General features: G+C 39.2%; 1 protein-coding gene across 16 annotated transcripts in view; it reads right to left on the minus strand.

Moving 5' to 3' along the window:
• Positions 1 to 18,617, minus strand: part of LOC126299310 (battenin) — a 225,610-nt gene that overhangs the window by 98,591 nt on the left and 108,402 nt on the right. For 4 of the 16 annotated variants that reach the window (XM_049991118.1, XM_049991123.1, XM_049991122.1 and 1 more), the window contains one exon: positions 3,765 to 3,890. The exons of 5 other annotated variants lie outside the window; for them this stretch is intronic. In XM_049991118.1, coding sequence (XP_049847075.1) covers positions 3,765 to 3,789 — 25 coding nt within the window. In that variant the 5' untranslated portion in view covers positions 3,790 to 3,890. Of the gene's footprint in view, positions 1 to 1,634; positions 1,710 to 3,743; positions 3,891 to 15,651; positions 15,888 to 18,617 lie in introns of those variants that run through there. 7 more of the 16 variants (XM_049991124.1, XM_049991125.1, XM_049991121.1 and 4 more) reach the window with 5 other exon arrangements.

Below are 18,617 nucleotides of genomic sequence, written 5' to 3' on the forward strand. Positions count from 1 at the left end.
ATATTCCTGATTACATGGCATGATGAAAGGTGTTTAATAAACTGGAGATGCTGTTGCTGGTTGGTGCACTTTATGTGGTCGTAATTTTTATGGAGTCACTGGAGAGGTGAATGTCAATGTCCAGGAAGGTGAAACATTGGTTCATTCATATGTTATGCCTCTTCTCAACCCCTTCCCAACTAAATTACATGTCCAACAACTTCAGTGACTACTTCATAACATTTGCCACCTGGATCCTTTATCCCTCCCTTCCACAAACCAGCTGCAGTGAAGATGGAAACTGTCCTTACATCATGTCCTTTGCAAAAAGAAGGAGGGAAGGAAAGAAGGAAAAAAGAAAGATAAGGGTTTACCGTCCAATCGACATCGAGGTCATTAGAAATGGAGCACAAGCTCAAACTGGTTCAAGGATGGGGAAGGAAATCAGTTGTGCCCTTTCAAAGGAGTGATTCTAGCATTTGCCTCTAGCAATTTTGGGAAATCATGGAAAACCTGAATCTGGATGGTCAAACATGGGTTTGAAACACCACCCTCCCAAATGGGAGTCCAATGGGCTAACCACTGCATCACATTGCTCAATCACACGCTCTGACTTCACAATCCTGTCCTCATGCTCCCCCCCAGCACTCTTTTAATCTACACCGACAATATTCCCTCTGTAGTCTACCTTTTCCTCTGTTCTATCTCCTCTCAAACCATTCCTCCACTTCATCACGTGCCCAAAACAATTTTCCCTGTTGGCATCAGGGTGAACTTGCCAATGTCACATTCCTATCCCATTCACCATTTGGTTCTCCCTCCCAGCTCTCAGCCTTCCCTCCATCACTGCCCCCCACTTTTCTTGTTCCTTTCACCCTTTCTGCTAATCGGAACCCACCATCCAAGTCAGGATACAATGCTATAAAAATGTTGCCCTGCATGTGTATGTGTGCCTTTTGTTAATTATTCAGCTCTGAGGAAGAACATCGTCCAAAATCTTAGCTACAATTTAAATCCTGTGTATGTAGCTGTCAATCGCTCAATACAGCAGTTATATTGTGAATAGTTACCTCACATGTTTTGTCTCCAAAAATGATAAGATGTGCTTTCAAGACATGTTAGTTTCTAATGTGACTCTTACATGCAGGAGACAAACCAGTTTTGCTTTAATTTTTCATAGGTAATATTTCTAAATATGAAACCTTCGCCATTTTTCCCCTTTCACTATCTCTAGGTTTAAGTGAAATTGGCTGACTTGTCTTCTTTACAAGGCTGCATGTGAAAAATCTGGTTATGATGCAAATTTACTGAAAATTATACATCACAAAAGTTAAGAACAACTGTGAAAAAGAAGACTACAATTTTACATATTTTCCTGTTACATTTTACTGAATATGGGATTTAAATGATAATTATCTTCCTTGTTATGTTACACAGATCACTGAAACAATGGGGTACTTCAAATGATGACGAGAACAAACATCACTCCCAGTGTGCTAAAGCCACACAAGACAAACGCACAATAAGAGCTAAATGACTATTTAAAATATGGAATGGAATGTGTGCTGTACTCAGATAAAATATATTTTTTAAAGTTAAAACTTCTTGTTGAAATCAGCACAACTTCTGAAAATGATGTTAACAGGAAACCTTACTTCATTGGTACATGCCCCAGGAGACGGAAGCTTGACGGCATCAGCTAGATGTCACACAGCTTGGATTTTGAATATCTGTAGAGACAATTTTATACTGATATTAAATAACTGAAATATTTTATGTGAAAACTTGTGGCCAGATATGTGACTGAATTGAAGACATCTTGAATGGTGGTGTCTATGTCTCTTAATATGCTAAAGACTAAACATTAAGAATGCAACATTAAAAAGTAATGTGAGTGCTGCTAGTCACATTGAACACAAATGATTTAGTATACAACTCTGGTAGTAATTAAATAAGTTTATTGAGAAAGAGTACCCAACAAAAATTGAATTCTGGAGGACCTGTAATGAATTAAATCATGATACTGTGGCTAGAGGTTGATACAAAATTGTGTATATATCACCGAAAGAAGTTAAGTATGAAATTATTGCAAGGACAAATTAAATATATTACAAGCAGATAACATGCTATAATGGTCAAATAATCAGAGTGGTCATTAAATGCAACATATAACTGGAATTCAGGAAAGTGCAGCCTTTTTATGAAAGAGATGGCTAAGGTAATTTGTGTGGTTTATTCATCAGTATTCTAGCTTGTGGTGTACTTCACAACACAGGATGAGTAATAAGAAGAATAAGACTAGAGCTTTTTTTTAAATTCGTAAGTGATTGACTTGTGGTTGGTGTGAAAATATTACTCATGTGCTCCGCAGACATGCAAAGATGGAAATACAAGAAAAATAATCACATAAAAATTTTATCTTAAATACTTGAGGATTCTTCTAAAATAGAGATGTATATAATACTATTGTTTTTTTCTTTTTTCTGGTATGAGAAAACCTCCACTGCACATTGTATGGTGCCTTCCATAGCATAAATAAAACAGGTTTTTTTAAACAGTGGAACTAACTTGGGCACTTGTTTTCTTCTATCCAGCAACAGGTATATAGAAGCATTTAATGAATACTTGCAGGTGTATTTAGGGTGAATCACCATTCATGAAACATATTACAACAACAGTAGTGACTAGACAAAACAGAATGAGTAAAAAAACTGAGAAGAGATGGGGGGGGGGGGGGGGGATAACACTATGTCACTACCAATAACCAGAAGGATGTTTTAATGAACAAGACACAAAGCCTCTAATGCACTGCAACCAGAAAAAAAGCATATTTCATAGTACCCAAAAATAAAATCTCAGAAACAAGTTTTAAAAGTTTTAATGAACAAAAAACAAAGCCTCTAATGCACTTCTACCAGAAAAAGCATATTTCATGGTACCTACAAAGAAAATCTCAGAAGTAAGTTTTAATGAACAAAAAACAAAGCCTCTAATGCACTGCTACCAGAAAAAAGCATCTTTAGTGTACCCAGAAGGAAAGTCTCAATTCCACAAAAAAGTTAGTACAATCACCTCATAACACGTTAAGCTATATATTACACACACTATCAGATCACAGCATATTTAGCCAAATTTACAAATGAAACATAAATTCTGTTACAGCTGCAACTACCCCTTTACCATTTTCAAGTTATCAATACGCTACACTTTTTAAGCATTAAATTAAGTTATAAAAAATTAAATACACAATCCTGTAAGGAAAATGAGCCAATGACTTTAGATACCTACCACAGTGGCAGCACTTAATAACAAAATATTTGCTGAAATGTTTTAGCTTATTAAAAAAGTTACATATAGTGAACAGTAACGCTGAATTTCAGACAAAAAACAGACTGAAGCAGCAGAATTTGCAACAAATGTTTGATTCACAAAAACACCAAGCATGCTCTACTCTAATGAATTATTTCTTCCTTACTGTGATTGATTTGCCAAAAAAACTAAAAATAAATGGAAAATATGTTTCACATTGTGTACAACAGTGATCCTTAATTACTAGAGAAATAAATCTGTATCTTGGGCTAACAAAATCTATTTGCATCATTTAAAATATTGTATAACAAGCACAATGTGTAGTATTAAATTCAATAAAATGTGCTTAGTATTTAAAAATCTGCTACATTTTATTGTGCTTAAATTTTTGGGAAGGAAACAAACACTCATAAATACATGCGGTAACCTGGCATGCAATACATCTTCTCTCATACCTTTGTAAGGAAGTGACTTACTTTCTGCAGTTTCCTCTTTTGTCATGATAAATATTCACAACAGTTCCAAATTTTACACCAACTTTGATGCAACGGTACCGAACTGCAGAATTCAGATCTCGATTGTTAGAGATGGAAAGAAGGTTACTGTAAACATTTCAAAGCAAAGCAACAAAAAGTCAGACAAAAGAAAAGGAACCCCCTCATCCGCAATTAAAGTGTATAACAATAAGCACATGACATACATTAGAAAACTACACAATATAGCATACTGTATTAGGTAGATATTTCAATCTTCATCTTGCTTTACCTACAGCAAGGATGAAACTACACTCCTGGAAATGGAAACAAGAACACATTGACACCGGTGTGTCAGACCCACCATACTTGCTCCGGACACTGCGAGAGGGCTGTACAAGCAATGATCACACGCACGGCACAGCGGACACACCAGGAACCGCGGTGTTGGCCATCGAATGGCGCTAGCTGCACAGCATTTGTGCACCGCCGCCGTCAGTGTCAGCCAGTTTGCCGTGGCATACGGAGCTCCATCGCAGTCTTTAAAACTGGTAGCATACCGCGACAGCGTGGACGTGAACCGTATGTGCAGTTGACGGACTTTGAGCGAGGGCGTATAGTGGGCATGCAGGAGGCCGGGTGGACGTACCGCCGAATTGCTCAACACGTGGGGCGTGAGGTCTCCACAGTACATCGATGTTGTCGCCAGTGGTCGGCGGAAGGTGCACGTGCCCGTCGACCTGGGACCGGACCACAGCGACGCACGGATGCACGCCAAGACCGTAGGATCCTACGCAGTGCCGTAGGGGACCGCACCGCCACTTCCCAGCAAATTAGAGACACTGTTGCTCCTGGGGTATTGGCGAGGACCATTCGCAACCGTCTCCATGAAGCTGGGCTACGGTCCCGCACACCGTTAGGCCGTCTTCCGCTCACGCCCCAACATCGTGCAGCCCGCCTCCAGTGGTGTCGCGACAGGTGTGAATGGGGGGACGAATGGAGACGTGTCGTCTTCAGCGATGAGAGTCGCTTCTGCCTTGGTGCCAATGATGGTCGTATGCGTGTTTGGCGCCGTGCAGGTGAGCGCCACAATCAGGACTGCATACGACCGAGGCACACAGGGCCAACACCCGGCATCATGGTGTGGGGAGCGATCTCCTACACTGGCCGTACACCTCTGGTGATCGTCGAGGGGACACTGAATAGTGCACGGTACATCCAAACTGTCATCGAACCCATCGTTCTACCATTCCTAGACCGGCAAGGTAACTTGCTGTTCCAACAGGACAATGCACGTCTGCATGTATCCCGTGCCACCCAACGTGCTCTAGAAGGTGTAAGTCAACTACCCTGGCCAGCAAGATCTCCGGATCTGTCCTCCATTGAGCATGTTTGGGACTGGATGAAGCGTCGTCTCACGCGGTCTGCACGTCCAGCACGAACGCTGGTCCAACTGAGGCGCCAGGTGGAAATGGCATGGCATGCCGTTCCACAGGACTACATCCAGCATCTCTACGATCGTCTCCATGGGAGAATAGCAGCCTGCATTGCTGCGAAAGGTGGATATACACTGTACTAGTGCCGACATTGTGCATGCTCTGTTGCCTGTGTCTATGTGCCTGTGGTTCTGTCAGTGTGATCATGTGATGTATCTGACCCCAGGAATGTGTCAATAAAGTTTCCCCTTCCTGGGACAATGAATTCACGGTGTTCTTATTCCAATTTCCAGGAGTGTATATGCACATAATATGAAACAAGGAACAGTTATTTTGTTAAGTATTGTTAGCATTCAAGCTATTTACAGCTCAGAATGAACTTTGAGAGAAGCATACACAGTAGCAATAAACAGGAGAATTCACTCACAAATTATATAACGAGTCCTTCAGTACAAGGAATGGAGAAAAACAATAAAAATGCAGGCTGTACAAGAGATAAAAGCGAATACAAATGTGAATAACAGCTTAAGAATAAAAACAGTGAAGCTAGTAATTTTCTATCGAATTTAGCAACACACATTTTTCTGTAATAATTGATTTGTACAGAGATATCACAGGCCCCTAAATGCAATGATGAGGAAAAGAAAAGAGATACACTGAAAATGAGACAGGAGTCAGAATGGAAAAGAAGGCAAGGAATTTGGTGGCTCAAATTATTTCCTGACAGGTTAAAACTGTGTGCCAAACAAGGACTCAAATGTGGGGCCTTTCCCTTCACAGATACTTGCTCTACTGACTGAGCTATCCAAGCATGACTCATGACCTGCCCTCACAACTTCACTTCCGTCAGTACCTCGCTTCTATCTTGCAAACTTTACAGAAGTCCTCCTGCATACTTTGTAGTACTAGTAGTCCAGGAAGAAGGACAATGTGGAGAAATGGCTTAGCCACAGTATTGGGGATTGTTTTCAGAATGAATTTTCAGTCTGTAACACAGTGCGTGTTGGTTTGAAACTTCCTTATTGATTAAAACTTTGTGCCAGACCTGTACTCGGACTTGGGACCTTTGCTTTTCACAGGCAATTGCCCTACCGACTGAGCTATCCAACCATGACATACAATTGGCCTCCTCACAACTTCAATTCTGCCAGTACCTCCCTCCTATCTTCTAAAGTTCACAGAAGTTCTCCACTATGCTCTTTCTGCCAGAAGTACTAGTTCTGTAAGTTATGCAGGATAACTTCTGTGAAGTTTGGAAGGTAGGAGAGAGGTACTCTCAAAAGTAAAGCTGTAAGGTGGATCATGAGTCTTGCTCCAACAGCTCAGTGAATAGCATATTTGCCAGCAAAGAAAAGTTGCCAGGTTTGAGTCCTGGGGTGGCACACAGTTTTAATCTGCCAGGAAGTTTCAAATCAGCACACACTCCATTGCAGGGTGAAGATTAGGTCTGTAAATTATCTCCTGTACATTCACAGCAACAGCGTCTGTTTCTTTCTAAGTAGGTACACTGCAGACACATTTACAAAATATACCATTTATGTAACACATTTTATCCATATCACCTGCAGTTTCATCTGAATTCTGAGGAAACTTGTAAATCTGTCAGCAAGTGATTGCATTTTGACAAAAAGAACTGTCACTAGGAAGAGTATGAGTCTGCACTGTTTTACACCATGTGACCCTAGGGTTGATGTTAAATGGATTTGTGGTATTGCTGCGGGAGATGTCAGTTATGTGTGGGTGAGGTGCACTTGCATGCTTGCTTGTATGAATGAATTCTGTGTGTGGGTGGGCAGGTGGGTGGGGCTGGGGGGTGGCCTTCTTTCCTGATGAAGGCCATGGGTGGTGAAAGCTAAAGTGTAAGTGTTTTTTTTAATTGTGCCAGTCTGCAACTTAAGATGTCATCTTTTCATACAATGTTGATATTGCAACCTAGAGTTTCCATTTTCTTTTTTGTTTGACTGTAATTGTTTCAAGCAGTCCTGAGTTAAGCTTCTGTATCACCTGCTTCTTACGAGCATGTGCTCAATAACTCAGGAAAATTTCACTGCAATTAAATGGATGGCATAGGAATGCATAGAAGACAAACAAACAAATATCAATTTTTATATATTAGATTCTAAATTGTGTTGGAAAAAATTATATTTGCTTATTAGTTGCAAATTACTTTCCTTGATAAGACTTATGGAATAGCCAGACAGGATTTTTATCATCAGTAGAGGTCATTTTGATGAGAACAAAGTTAACCTGGTGGGCTTTTCAGTTCATCTTAAAAGTGTTCATAATGAAGGTTACACGTCTATGCATATAGTAGGTGGACAGTTTTGCTTTTTGAGGCTTTAAGAGGATGAATCACAACCTGCTTCCACACATGTTAAGAACTTTTCATACACATTGTTAGCCAAGAAACTGAACTCCTGCTATGAGTTTTGGCAAAGGTGTTAATTATAGTTAACATCAAGAGACATAAGCACAGAAAAAGGAAGTTAGCTAGCAGTTTTATAGTAACATTTTTGTTGGTGGCTAACAGTAGATTCATCTTTCTAGGAAAAGTCTCCATGCCAAGAGGCCACTGTGAACATCACTCTGCCATAGCTGAATGGTTCCAAGTCTTTCAGAGGAGTAACTTCAGTCTCAAGAGTGTCTGTAACTTTTCATCAGATAGAGAGATCTACAGACCTTTTTGCAGTTGTGAGCCAGTCAGCTCTATTATTTATACACATCACAATGAGTTACAGAGAATAGCTGACATATTGCATCTTGTGGTGCAAAGAAATGCTTCAAAAATGCATTCCATCATACATACAGAACTGTTTCAGGTGAGGAAACCTGTTGTAATATTATGATGTGCCAATCAAATTGCTCGACAAGGAATGAGTATTTAAAGACAATGATGCAGCACCAGTCACAGCCTGCAAATCTCAGTACTTCAAGAAAAGAACTGAAGTTCTTCGCTATGGACCTGATGGATGGTACATGAAACAATCCCTTCACAAGTTACTGAGGTGCTTAGAACTAACAGTGCAAAATCAAAATGTGACAGTGGTTCCTTGCATCATTATAATACTCCAACAGATAAGTCAGAAATATACTTAGCTGCAGTAAGCTTTAGATTTGTTCACTATAAACTCACTGCCCCACAGGAGATTTTGTAAGTGAAGCAGATTCTACTTTATAAAGATGGAGAGTTCTTCGATGCACAGAACAATAATTATACCCAGTAGTCACAAGACAGATGGTAAAAATTGTCTGAGAAGTGATCTCCAAGAAAGAGGGAGAGGTACAGTGAATTTAATGAAACGTATTATCAAAAAGTATATGTGACTGCAATGCACAAATATTCTAGTAGTTCTCGAAGGCAAATAAATAAGTGCCAGGTCACAAATATTTCTTATGGTATACAACCTCAATATATCCATAAATGATCTTGTGGATAATGTCAGAAACTCCAATAGGTTATTTGTGGATGATGCTGTTGTCCCTGGGAGGATAGCAATAGTGAAAGACTGAACCTACATGCTGAAAAACCTGCAGAGGATTAATGATTGGTGCAGGGACTGGTAGTTGACAATGCATGTAAATAAATGTAATAAACAGAGCATAAATTTGTGGAGAGCTCCATTATCTTTCAGTAACACTATTGGTGCTTAATCACTAAAAAGAGTAATAATTATAAAATTCCTAACTCCACATGGAATGACTAATACTGTAATGACCACATAAAACTAGTTGTAAGAAAAGCTTCAAGTGTTGTTGAGGAAATGTTTCCAATGAAAAGAGTTAGAGGAAACCAGTGTATAAGCCATGGATACCTCAGGGCATAAAAATCTCATGTAAGACAAAAAGGGAATTGTATGCATCAGCCAGATTGTCTAACAAGTCTGCAATGATGAGGCAGTATTAAGTGCACTCTAAAATATTAATGAAGGTGATACAAAAATCCAATATATGTGCTTAAAAATGAAATTAATAAAACTGATAACAAAATGAAAACCATATGGAAATATGTGAAAAATGAGACAAGGAATAGTTCAGCTGCCAAAGAAATGATTACTTTAAGATACGGGTGCAATAAAGTGAATGAGCCTGAGAAGGTCGATGGTACTTTCAACAATCATTTCGTAACAGTTACAAGTCTGGGAGGGCACTTAGGTTCTGTAAATAAAGCTATAAAGCTCTTACATAACACTCTAAGTCACAAAACAGATGAGATTTTGCTGGAGGTGATAACATTTCCAGTAAATTATTGAAATACTGCTGTAGAGGAATGATTAAAGTCCTCTGCCATAGTTTTAATTTGTCACTTGAGGGAGTAGTAATCCCTGACAGATTAAAATATGGATTTATATGGACAAATTACAATGAGGGAGGAAAGACAAACAATCAGCCAATTTCATTATTCTAATGTTTTTCAAAGGTACTGAAGAAATTGGTGCACAGCAGAATGGCTGGGCAACTTAGTAAATACATCATACTTGGCCATAGCTAGTTTTGTTTTCACAAGGGGACATCAACAGAGGATGTAATTCATGCATTTGTTCAGAATGTTTTGGTATCCATGCATGACAATGTGATGACAGTTGGAATATTTTGTGATCTGTCAAAGACTTTTGACTGTGTTAGTTACCATATTCTCCTGAATAAAGCCAAGACTCTAGGAATGAGTGGAATGTTAGGCAAGTGGCTTGAATCTTACCTATGTGGTAGAAAGTGGAAAGTTATCATGGAAGGAATGCATGGTGGCCATGTATCTTCAGACTGGGGCTCCACTGCTATTGGAGTGCCTCAAGGCTCAGTAATGGCCCCCTGCTTTTTCTAATAGCCTATTTGCAAACGATTTGTCAGTACACATACAACATGGAAAAGACTCCATGCTTGCTGACAACACCACTATATCGGTTAACAGTCCTTCAGGAAATAAATTAAGTGAGGTAGTTAAGAAGGCATTTGCAGATGTGGTAAACTGGTTTAAAATTAATGGTCTCTCAGGCAATATGAAAAACACAAATTGCATTCATTTCTCCTGTATTACTGTCACAAACAAAATAAATCTAAAAATAGATGAGCATGAGATTTCAAAAGTTGAGTCTTCCAACTTTTTGGGTCTGCATGTAGATAGTAAACCGAAGTGGCACTGCAATATTCAAGAGACAGAAGCAAACTATAAGAATTATGTGTGGAGTCCATCATAGGCACTCGTGCACAAATCTGTTTAGAGACCATCAAATCGTTACAACTTTACAACATTGCTCAACATATTTTTTTCCCTATTTTGCTTTGTTAAAAAAAGAAGAAGAAATTGCTCAAAAGCAATAATTGATCCCATAATGACGACACCTGGAGGAAACTGGATATTTACTATGATCTAAAAAAAAAAATAAAAATGATGCAGAAGAGGGTTGTGTACATGAGAACCATGCTTTTTAATGCCTTCCCATTACAAATTAAAAATCTGATTGGAACCATCTCCGAGTTTAAAGAAAAACTAAGGCAGTTACTTCTAGATGGATCTTATTACAGCATAGATGAATTTCTTAGCCACAATGCATAATACCTCTCTCATATGCTCAACTGCATTGTTGTGGCCTATATGGTGGATTCATCATTCTTCGTTTATGTACAGTGTAACTTATACTAAGATTTATGTATATCTTTATGTTTGTAGTGAAGAAATACATTGTAGCTTATATGTTGGACTATGCATAAGTTTCTGTTTTTCATAGCATATTATTAATTTATTCATAAGTCCAGTGTACTTATGTACTAAACAATGGTTTGTACAAATTTGACCCATTCTATACACAGTGACCTGTCCACATGTGGATCTATGCAACTTGAAACAAATAAATAGGGTGTAAATAAATAAACACATGGTGCCCTCTCATGATTCAAACAAACTGGTCACAATTCATGCTGCTCTTCTTGGTACTGTTCAATATCCTATTTGACATGGCTCCCACACATTTGAGCAATATTCTATAGTGTCCTAACAATTAACCACAGTCTGCCACATGCTTTGTCTATAACTGAGACACTGTGAATCATTCCATTTCATGTCCATACAAATAGCTACACTCAAGGATTTGCATGACTTGACCCCAATTGTGATTCACTGATACTGCAGTCATTGGATACTACACATTTTCTGTTTTGTAGTATGCAAATTTACATTTCTTAATATTTAAAGGAAGTTTCTAGTCTTTGGACCACTTTTAATTTTTATAATTTATCTGAGAGAATATTTGTGGAACTTTTTACAGTCAGTACTTCGTTACAAATAATGCCATCATCTACAAAAAGTTTCATATTACATTTAACACTGTCTTCCAAGTTCATTAATATGCAGCATGAACAAGTATATATCCCTGGGTCAAGCCTGAAGTTATTTCTACATCTGCCAATGACTCTTCATCCAAGATAGCATGTTGTGTGCTTCCTACCAAGAAATCCTCAATGCAGTCACAAATTTTGCTTGATACCCCATATGACCATAATTTTGATAATAAGTAAAGATGCAGTACTAAATAGTTTTGTGGATCATTTCTGTTACCCTCTCATAGACTGGTATGACCTCTCCTTTCTTCCAACTACTGGGCACAGTCTTTTTTTATTTTTTATTTATTTATTTTATTTTATTTTTTTTGGTAAAAGGCGCCAACCATATATCATTGCTAAAACAGAGGCCAATTCAGCCACAAATTCTGCATAGAATATGAATGGGGTACCATCATTCCCTGGAGCTCTAAGCAGTTTTAGAGATTTCAGCTATTTTTCAAAAATACTGTCATTAATATTTATTTCACTCCTTTTTGCAGTGGTGTGAGAATTTAATTGGGACTACACTCCTGGATTTTCCTTTGTAAATGAACATTAGAAAATGGAGTTCAGGATACAAACTTTTGCTTTGCTGCTTTCAGTTTCAGTTCTTGTGCCACTCACTACCGTCTCAACACTATAACTTTGGAACTACTACATTGATGAAAATTGCTTTGGATTTCATAAGGTATATGTTGCTATGGCAGTCACTGAATGCTTCAAGTATTGAACCTCTTGACAGTCAAATGCATTTCATTCAGCGTCTCTCTTTCTATGTGGTACATATCTGTCCAGTGCATGGTCAATTACCCTTTTAAACTTAAACCACAGTTAGTTATACATGCTCCTATCTAGAGCTAAATGTTTCAAGTTCTTCACTGAGATATGATACTTCCTCCCCTTCATCTAGTTTGCTTAACGTATAAATCTTTCTACTTGTTTTGGTTGCCCTATGTACTTTGGTAACTATTGTTGCCACAACTGCTTTATGATCACTGATGACAGTTTAAATGTGAACATTCTCAAGGAGGTCCTGTATATTTGTTGCACTAGATCAAGCATATTTCCATCAAAAATGTGTTTCTGAATTATGTGTTTTACGTGGGCATTTAGCATTGTTGGCACACCCACCACTTACAAAACTGCAATCATCCCACTTACATGATTCTTGAAGTTCTTCCAGTGTACTGAATATTCTATGAGGTTTCGGGATTGCAGCCAGATCATGTTGACTTCTTGCCACAATATTTCAGCTGCTGGCCAAAATATTGTGGCAAGAAGTCAACATGATCTGACTGCAATCCTGAAACTTCACAGAATGTCTCAATTGACTGTTGGATGATTAAAGTCTCCTCTGATAAGGACAGTATGATCAGGTAATGTATGTACTAGTGAACTGAGGTTTCACTAAAGTTTTTGCTTACATCTGGGGTTGATTCAGTTATATGTCTATTTCCCTCCTTCACAGTGAGTCTTGTGTAAAATAATAATTTCTAACTTGGTGGATTTGAGTTTCTCGTCTACAATGAAAAATACACCACCTCCATTTCCCACTAGCTTATCTTTTCAATAGGTGGGTTACAGTGTGTAGATATATGTCATAACTTCTCTGTAGATTCATATTTCCGTACAATTTTCACACGAAACATCAGCCCATTAGAAGCAACAATCTTCACAATACTTTCAGTAATTCCAGTAATCCATGGCACTATTGATCTATGAAAACTATTCACAATCACCGTGGTTCAACTGTCATCAGGAAACCATTGTCTTTGGGAAGTTTTAAGAAGCATGAAATAGGACTTTATGAAAACACAGTTAAGGTCTTAATGACACTAAATATCTTACTACAGCTCTGTAACTGCCTTCTGTTTTCTGAAAGTATTGCCATAAAGAATTCAAGAAATTAAGCTATCTAGAATATAAATGGAGCGAAGTTCAATTATATTTTATCTGGCACAATTCTATTGCTCTAATTCAGCTGTAATGAACTCCTGTGTGTGTGTGGGGGGGGGGGGGGGGGGAGGGGGGGGGGAAGTGGGGCATCTTCATGGCTAAATTAATTACATTCAGCCAGAACTTTCCTTACCATATTTATATTGCAGGCATAGGTTTATATGACTTAGCTGCGTTTACCATTAGTTACTGCCAGACAGCATCCAAATTAAACAATTGCCCATCACTTTGTATATGCTCCAGTATCAAGTGAGGCTCTTAATCTTTACAATATCTTTATTTTACAGCTTCTGGAAAGTGTAAATGTAGAGACCTTAGCGATAGTTAGTACACAACACTGTAAAAAAAGGTGTTATCCCAAAGGGGCATATTCTTTCAGATAATGTGCTTTCCGACCAGGAACAGGAGTGACATGAGAGTGGAGTGATGTATACGAACATTTATGCTTATATCCTTTTGACCTCCAGAATAAAAAACCAATAGTTTTAACAACCATTAACAACTGGTTGTTGGTGTGTAAAAAGACAGGCTGACAGAATTACAAGCCAGAAAGACAAGAAAAGTAAACAACATCATTTTCCAGAATGGAATTACACAAAATATTTATTGAAATAAAATAATGTTATGAAGAATTGTAACATAACAATAAATGATAGATATTACAAGAGCAGATATTACAGCACACATCGGTAAGACTACAAGACATAAAATTAATGCGTCATAATTCAGAAAATAAATAGGAAATGGGTATTGCTAGAAACCAAGAGTACGGAGGGGGCATGAGGAGGCTAGAAAAAGTTATGAGTAAATTTTGGTTGAATGGGGACAGGTATTGCATCAGCAGTTAAATTCAAACATAGAGTATGATTCATCACACTGTTAGAACAAAAATGATATCAGTCAAGTGAGGGATAAAAGTCACATACTATGACTGAGAATTACATGTTATCCGAGAAATATTACACAAAAAAGACAGTTATGCTTTGCAAACAGTTAGGGGGGACAGAGTCGCTGATTTCTTCTAATGGAAGAGGAAGCAGTCAGGTACAAAAACTGTAGATCAAAAGATGTATGAAAAATGAAATGACAGAATTAACAGACAGAACACTGTGTGTGTGTGTGTGTGTGTGTGTGTGTGTGTGTGTGTGGGTGTGTGTGTGTGAGATGTATTTGGGTATCATGGTCATATGATGCAGAATACTTACTTATAGAGGGTACAGAAAAATAAAATGTGAAACTTATCAAGATGGTAGATAGCAGCCAGAACTTTAAACAATTGCCCATCACTTTGTATATGCTCCAATATCAAGTGAGGCATTGAATAGGACAATATTTGCCATACAATCACAGAAAAGAAATATGAATCAATGGGGAAAGCCAGTAGGCAGTCACCAATGAGCAGAGTGGGGTGGGTGACACTAATAGTTTAAACTAACAGTCAAGAGTTTGGAAAACTTAAGATATCTATCTACATATGGTCATCGGTTCATGATGTCTCCCCCCCCCCCCCCCCCCGTGATGTTTACCGAGTACTCGTTAAAAAACTATTATATCGGTTACGTAAAGAGTTCCTAAATTGTAAAAAGTATTTACCCTAGTGTTTACTGAGTACACTTTAACTAGTAAAGTGGCTACGCTAAGAATTCCAAAACTGTAACGAATGTTACCCTAGCACAACACAAGTCTACTTTTCTCGCGCCACATCGTCGTAATGGGCACACTGACGAACTATGTGCTTACTGGACAAAGTGCCACACACCCGTCAATGACTGTTCAAATGTGTGTGAAATCTTATGGGACTTAACTGCTAAGGTCATCAGTCCCTAAGCTTACACACCACTTAACCTAAATTATCCTAAGGAGAAACACACACGCCCATGCCCGAGGGAGGACTCGAACCTCCGTCGGGACCAGCCATCAATGACTGTCTATTGCTTCATGGTCGTAGTCCCAAGACGGAACAATTACGAAGTAAAGTCGTCAGGCAAATTTTGCTCGATACAGTTAACCTTCACTACATTCGCTTCACTATCAATGTTTTCTTTCGGAACCCTGTATATCAGGTACCGTATCTAAAGTATACAACGGACAAATAACGGCAACAATCCAACCATCTATCTAAAAACACAATCTACACACATCTCGGCATTTCAAACTTCCTTAAGAAAATAAAAAGTTGTTACCTCAGTCCAGTTATCTCTAATCTCGTTTCCCATTGTCACAAATCAACAATGGCAAACATCTTGGGAAATTTCCCACTTATGATCACTCCTGTCAGCCACCGCGCCGAGTGCCAGCTTATTTCGTGCGGACGTTATTATATTGCCATATCTTCATCTCAGATTTTTATCAACAAATCGCTCTAATGATTGCTCATGTTCATTCACCACCGTTCCTTCGTAATATCTGAATCAAAGTTCCTCAAAGCACTGCTAGACGGTAGACGTACACATAAAGAAACCCTGAGTACTGGGTACCGGTAGCTGATTGGGAACAAAATAACATATATTACGATCGTGTCGATTTTCTGCCTTCCACCCTGACATGTGGCAGAGAACGATTACGTAACCAGTGCGTCAAAGTAGAAATCTGTACACATTTACAAGTGGTCTGATAAAAACTGATAATTCAAGACGACGATATCAACCACTCTAGTAACTTAAAGATTAAATAGACATCAAATAATTCTCGGTTTAATATGCGAGGTGCAGCGGAAATATGTCCATTATAGATTATACATTACTAATGTATAATCTATAATGAAGTACAGGTACTATTTAGAAAAAAGCTGCACAAATATCCAGTCAGAACTTGCTAAGATTCCAACGTGGTACAAGGCAGTATACATTGCCATTCGAGTGCAATAGTGTCACAGGAATACTTCCACTCGAGTGGTAATAGCGCTACAATGTTATTTCCACTCAGTTTACTACTTACTGACTTTACTGAGCGACCCTGAAGTGCGCTGAAGGTTCAAAGTAGGAATCTTCAAAGAGGTTTGTTGCTCAAATTAAAAATCTAGTGGCCAGTGGCTTTCTTTAGTCTTCAACGGTATGAAGTAGTTTAAAGCGTCAACCAGCCATGGCATGTGACAGAGTTATTAAAGTATCTAATCGCTACAATCTTAGATTCCCCAAACTTCCTAGTGCAGTAATTAATAATTTTGCTTTAAATTATGTTTGTATGATTTTAAAAACGTTCCTACTGCGTTACTACTCACATCTGACGTTTCTACCACGTGATCTAACGCCAGAAACAGTAGTGTTTCAGGAAACCCTCTTCCAAGGTGTAATCTGAAACACTCATATTTTCCAGTTTTTGTAGTTGTAAATATTGACCTATAGTTTTATCAGCTATTGGACAACTCAGTTGGGAGTACGTCTCAAAATCTGTAAAACATTTCACTGTGTTTTCACCCATGTTATGATACAGGATGGTTTCAAAGTTAAGAAGTGTTTCAAGGAACCCCATTAGCTGAAGCTCTTTTTTTCTATCCAAGGTTAAATACGCACCGAGTCTATGGTATGTATGCAAAATCAGACATGCTTACTTTTGAAATAACGGAAGTCCATTTTGATTGAACAGTTCGAATTCCTGGAGCTTCACATCAGTTTCTAATTTTTCTAGCAGCGTAGGATTTTTTATAGTACTCAGATCTTTCTACTGATCATATGCTGCAGCCTGTGTATTGTATTTTCATGATGCAAGATGCTAATACGAGGGTTGGAACTTAAATAGTGGCAACTACACTACTGGCCATTAAAATTGCTACACCAAGAAGAAATGCAGATGATAAACGGGTATTCATTGGACAAATATATTCTACTAGAACTGACATGTGATTACATTTTCACGCAATCTCGGTGCATACATCCTGAGAAATCAGTACCCAGAACAACCACCTCTGGCCATAATAACGGCCTTGATACGCCTTGGCATTGAGTCAAACAGCGCTTGGATGGCGTGTACAGGTACAGCTGCCCATGCAGCTTCAACACGATACCACAATTCTTCAAGAGTAGTGACTGGCGTATTGTGACGAGCCAGTTGCTCGGCCACAACTGAACAGACGTTTTCAATTGGTGAGAGGTCTGGAGAATGTCCTGGCCAGGGCAGCAGCCGAACATTTTCTGTATCCAGAAAGGCCCGTACAGGACCTGCAACATGCGGTCGTGCATTATCCTGCTGAAATGTAGGGTTTCGCAGGGATCGAATGAAGGGTAGAGCCACGGGTCGTAACACATCTGAAACGTAACGTCCACTGTTCAAAGTGCTGTCAATGCGAACAAGAGGTGACTGAGACGTGTAACCAATGGTACCCCATACCATCACGCCAGTATAGCGATGACGAATACGCGCTTCCAATGTGCGTTCACCGCGATGTCGTCAAACACGGATGCGACCATCATGATGCTGTAAACAGAACCTGGATTCATCCGCACCCAGGTTCGTCGTTGAGTACACCATCGCAGGCGCTGCTGTTTGTGATGCAGCGTCAAGGGTAACCGCAGCCACGGTCTCCGAGCTGACAGACCATGCTGCTCCAAACGTCGTCGAACTGTTCGTGGAGATGGTTGTTGTCTTGCAAACGTCCCCATCTGTTGACTCAGGGATCGAGACGCGGCTGCACGATCCGTTACAGCCATGCGGATAAGATGCCTGTCATCTCGACTGCTAGGGATACGAGGCCGTTGGGATCCCAGCACGGCGTTCCGTATTACCCTCCTGAACCCACCGAGTCCACATTATGCTAACAGTCACTGAATCTCGACCAACGCGAGCAGCAATGTCGCGATACGATAAACCGCAGTCGCGATAGGCTACAATCTGCCCTTTATCAAAGTCGGAAACGTGATGGTACGCATTTCTCCTCCTTACACGAGGCATCACAACGACGTTTCACCGAGCAATGCCGGTCAACTGCTGTTTGTGTATGAGAAATCGGTTGGAAACTTTCCTCGTGTCAGCACGTCGGCGCCAACCTCTTGTGAATGCTCTGAAAAGCTAATAATTTGCATATCACAGCATCTTCTTCCTGTCGGTTAAATTTCGCGTCTGTAGCACGTCATCTTCGTGGTGTAGCAATTTTAATGGCAAGTAGTGTATTTATTCACAGCCGATACAAAAGAGTTACATGTTTGCACCTGTT

This window comes from Schistocerca gregaria, chromosome X (assembly GCF_023897955.1).
Source record: "Schistocerca gregaria isolate iqSchGreg1 chromosome X, iqSchGreg1.2, whole genome shotgun sequence".
NCBI classification, from domain to species: domain Eukaryota; kingdom Metazoa; phylum Arthropoda; class Insecta; order Orthoptera; family Acrididae; genus Schistocerca; species Schistocerca gregaria.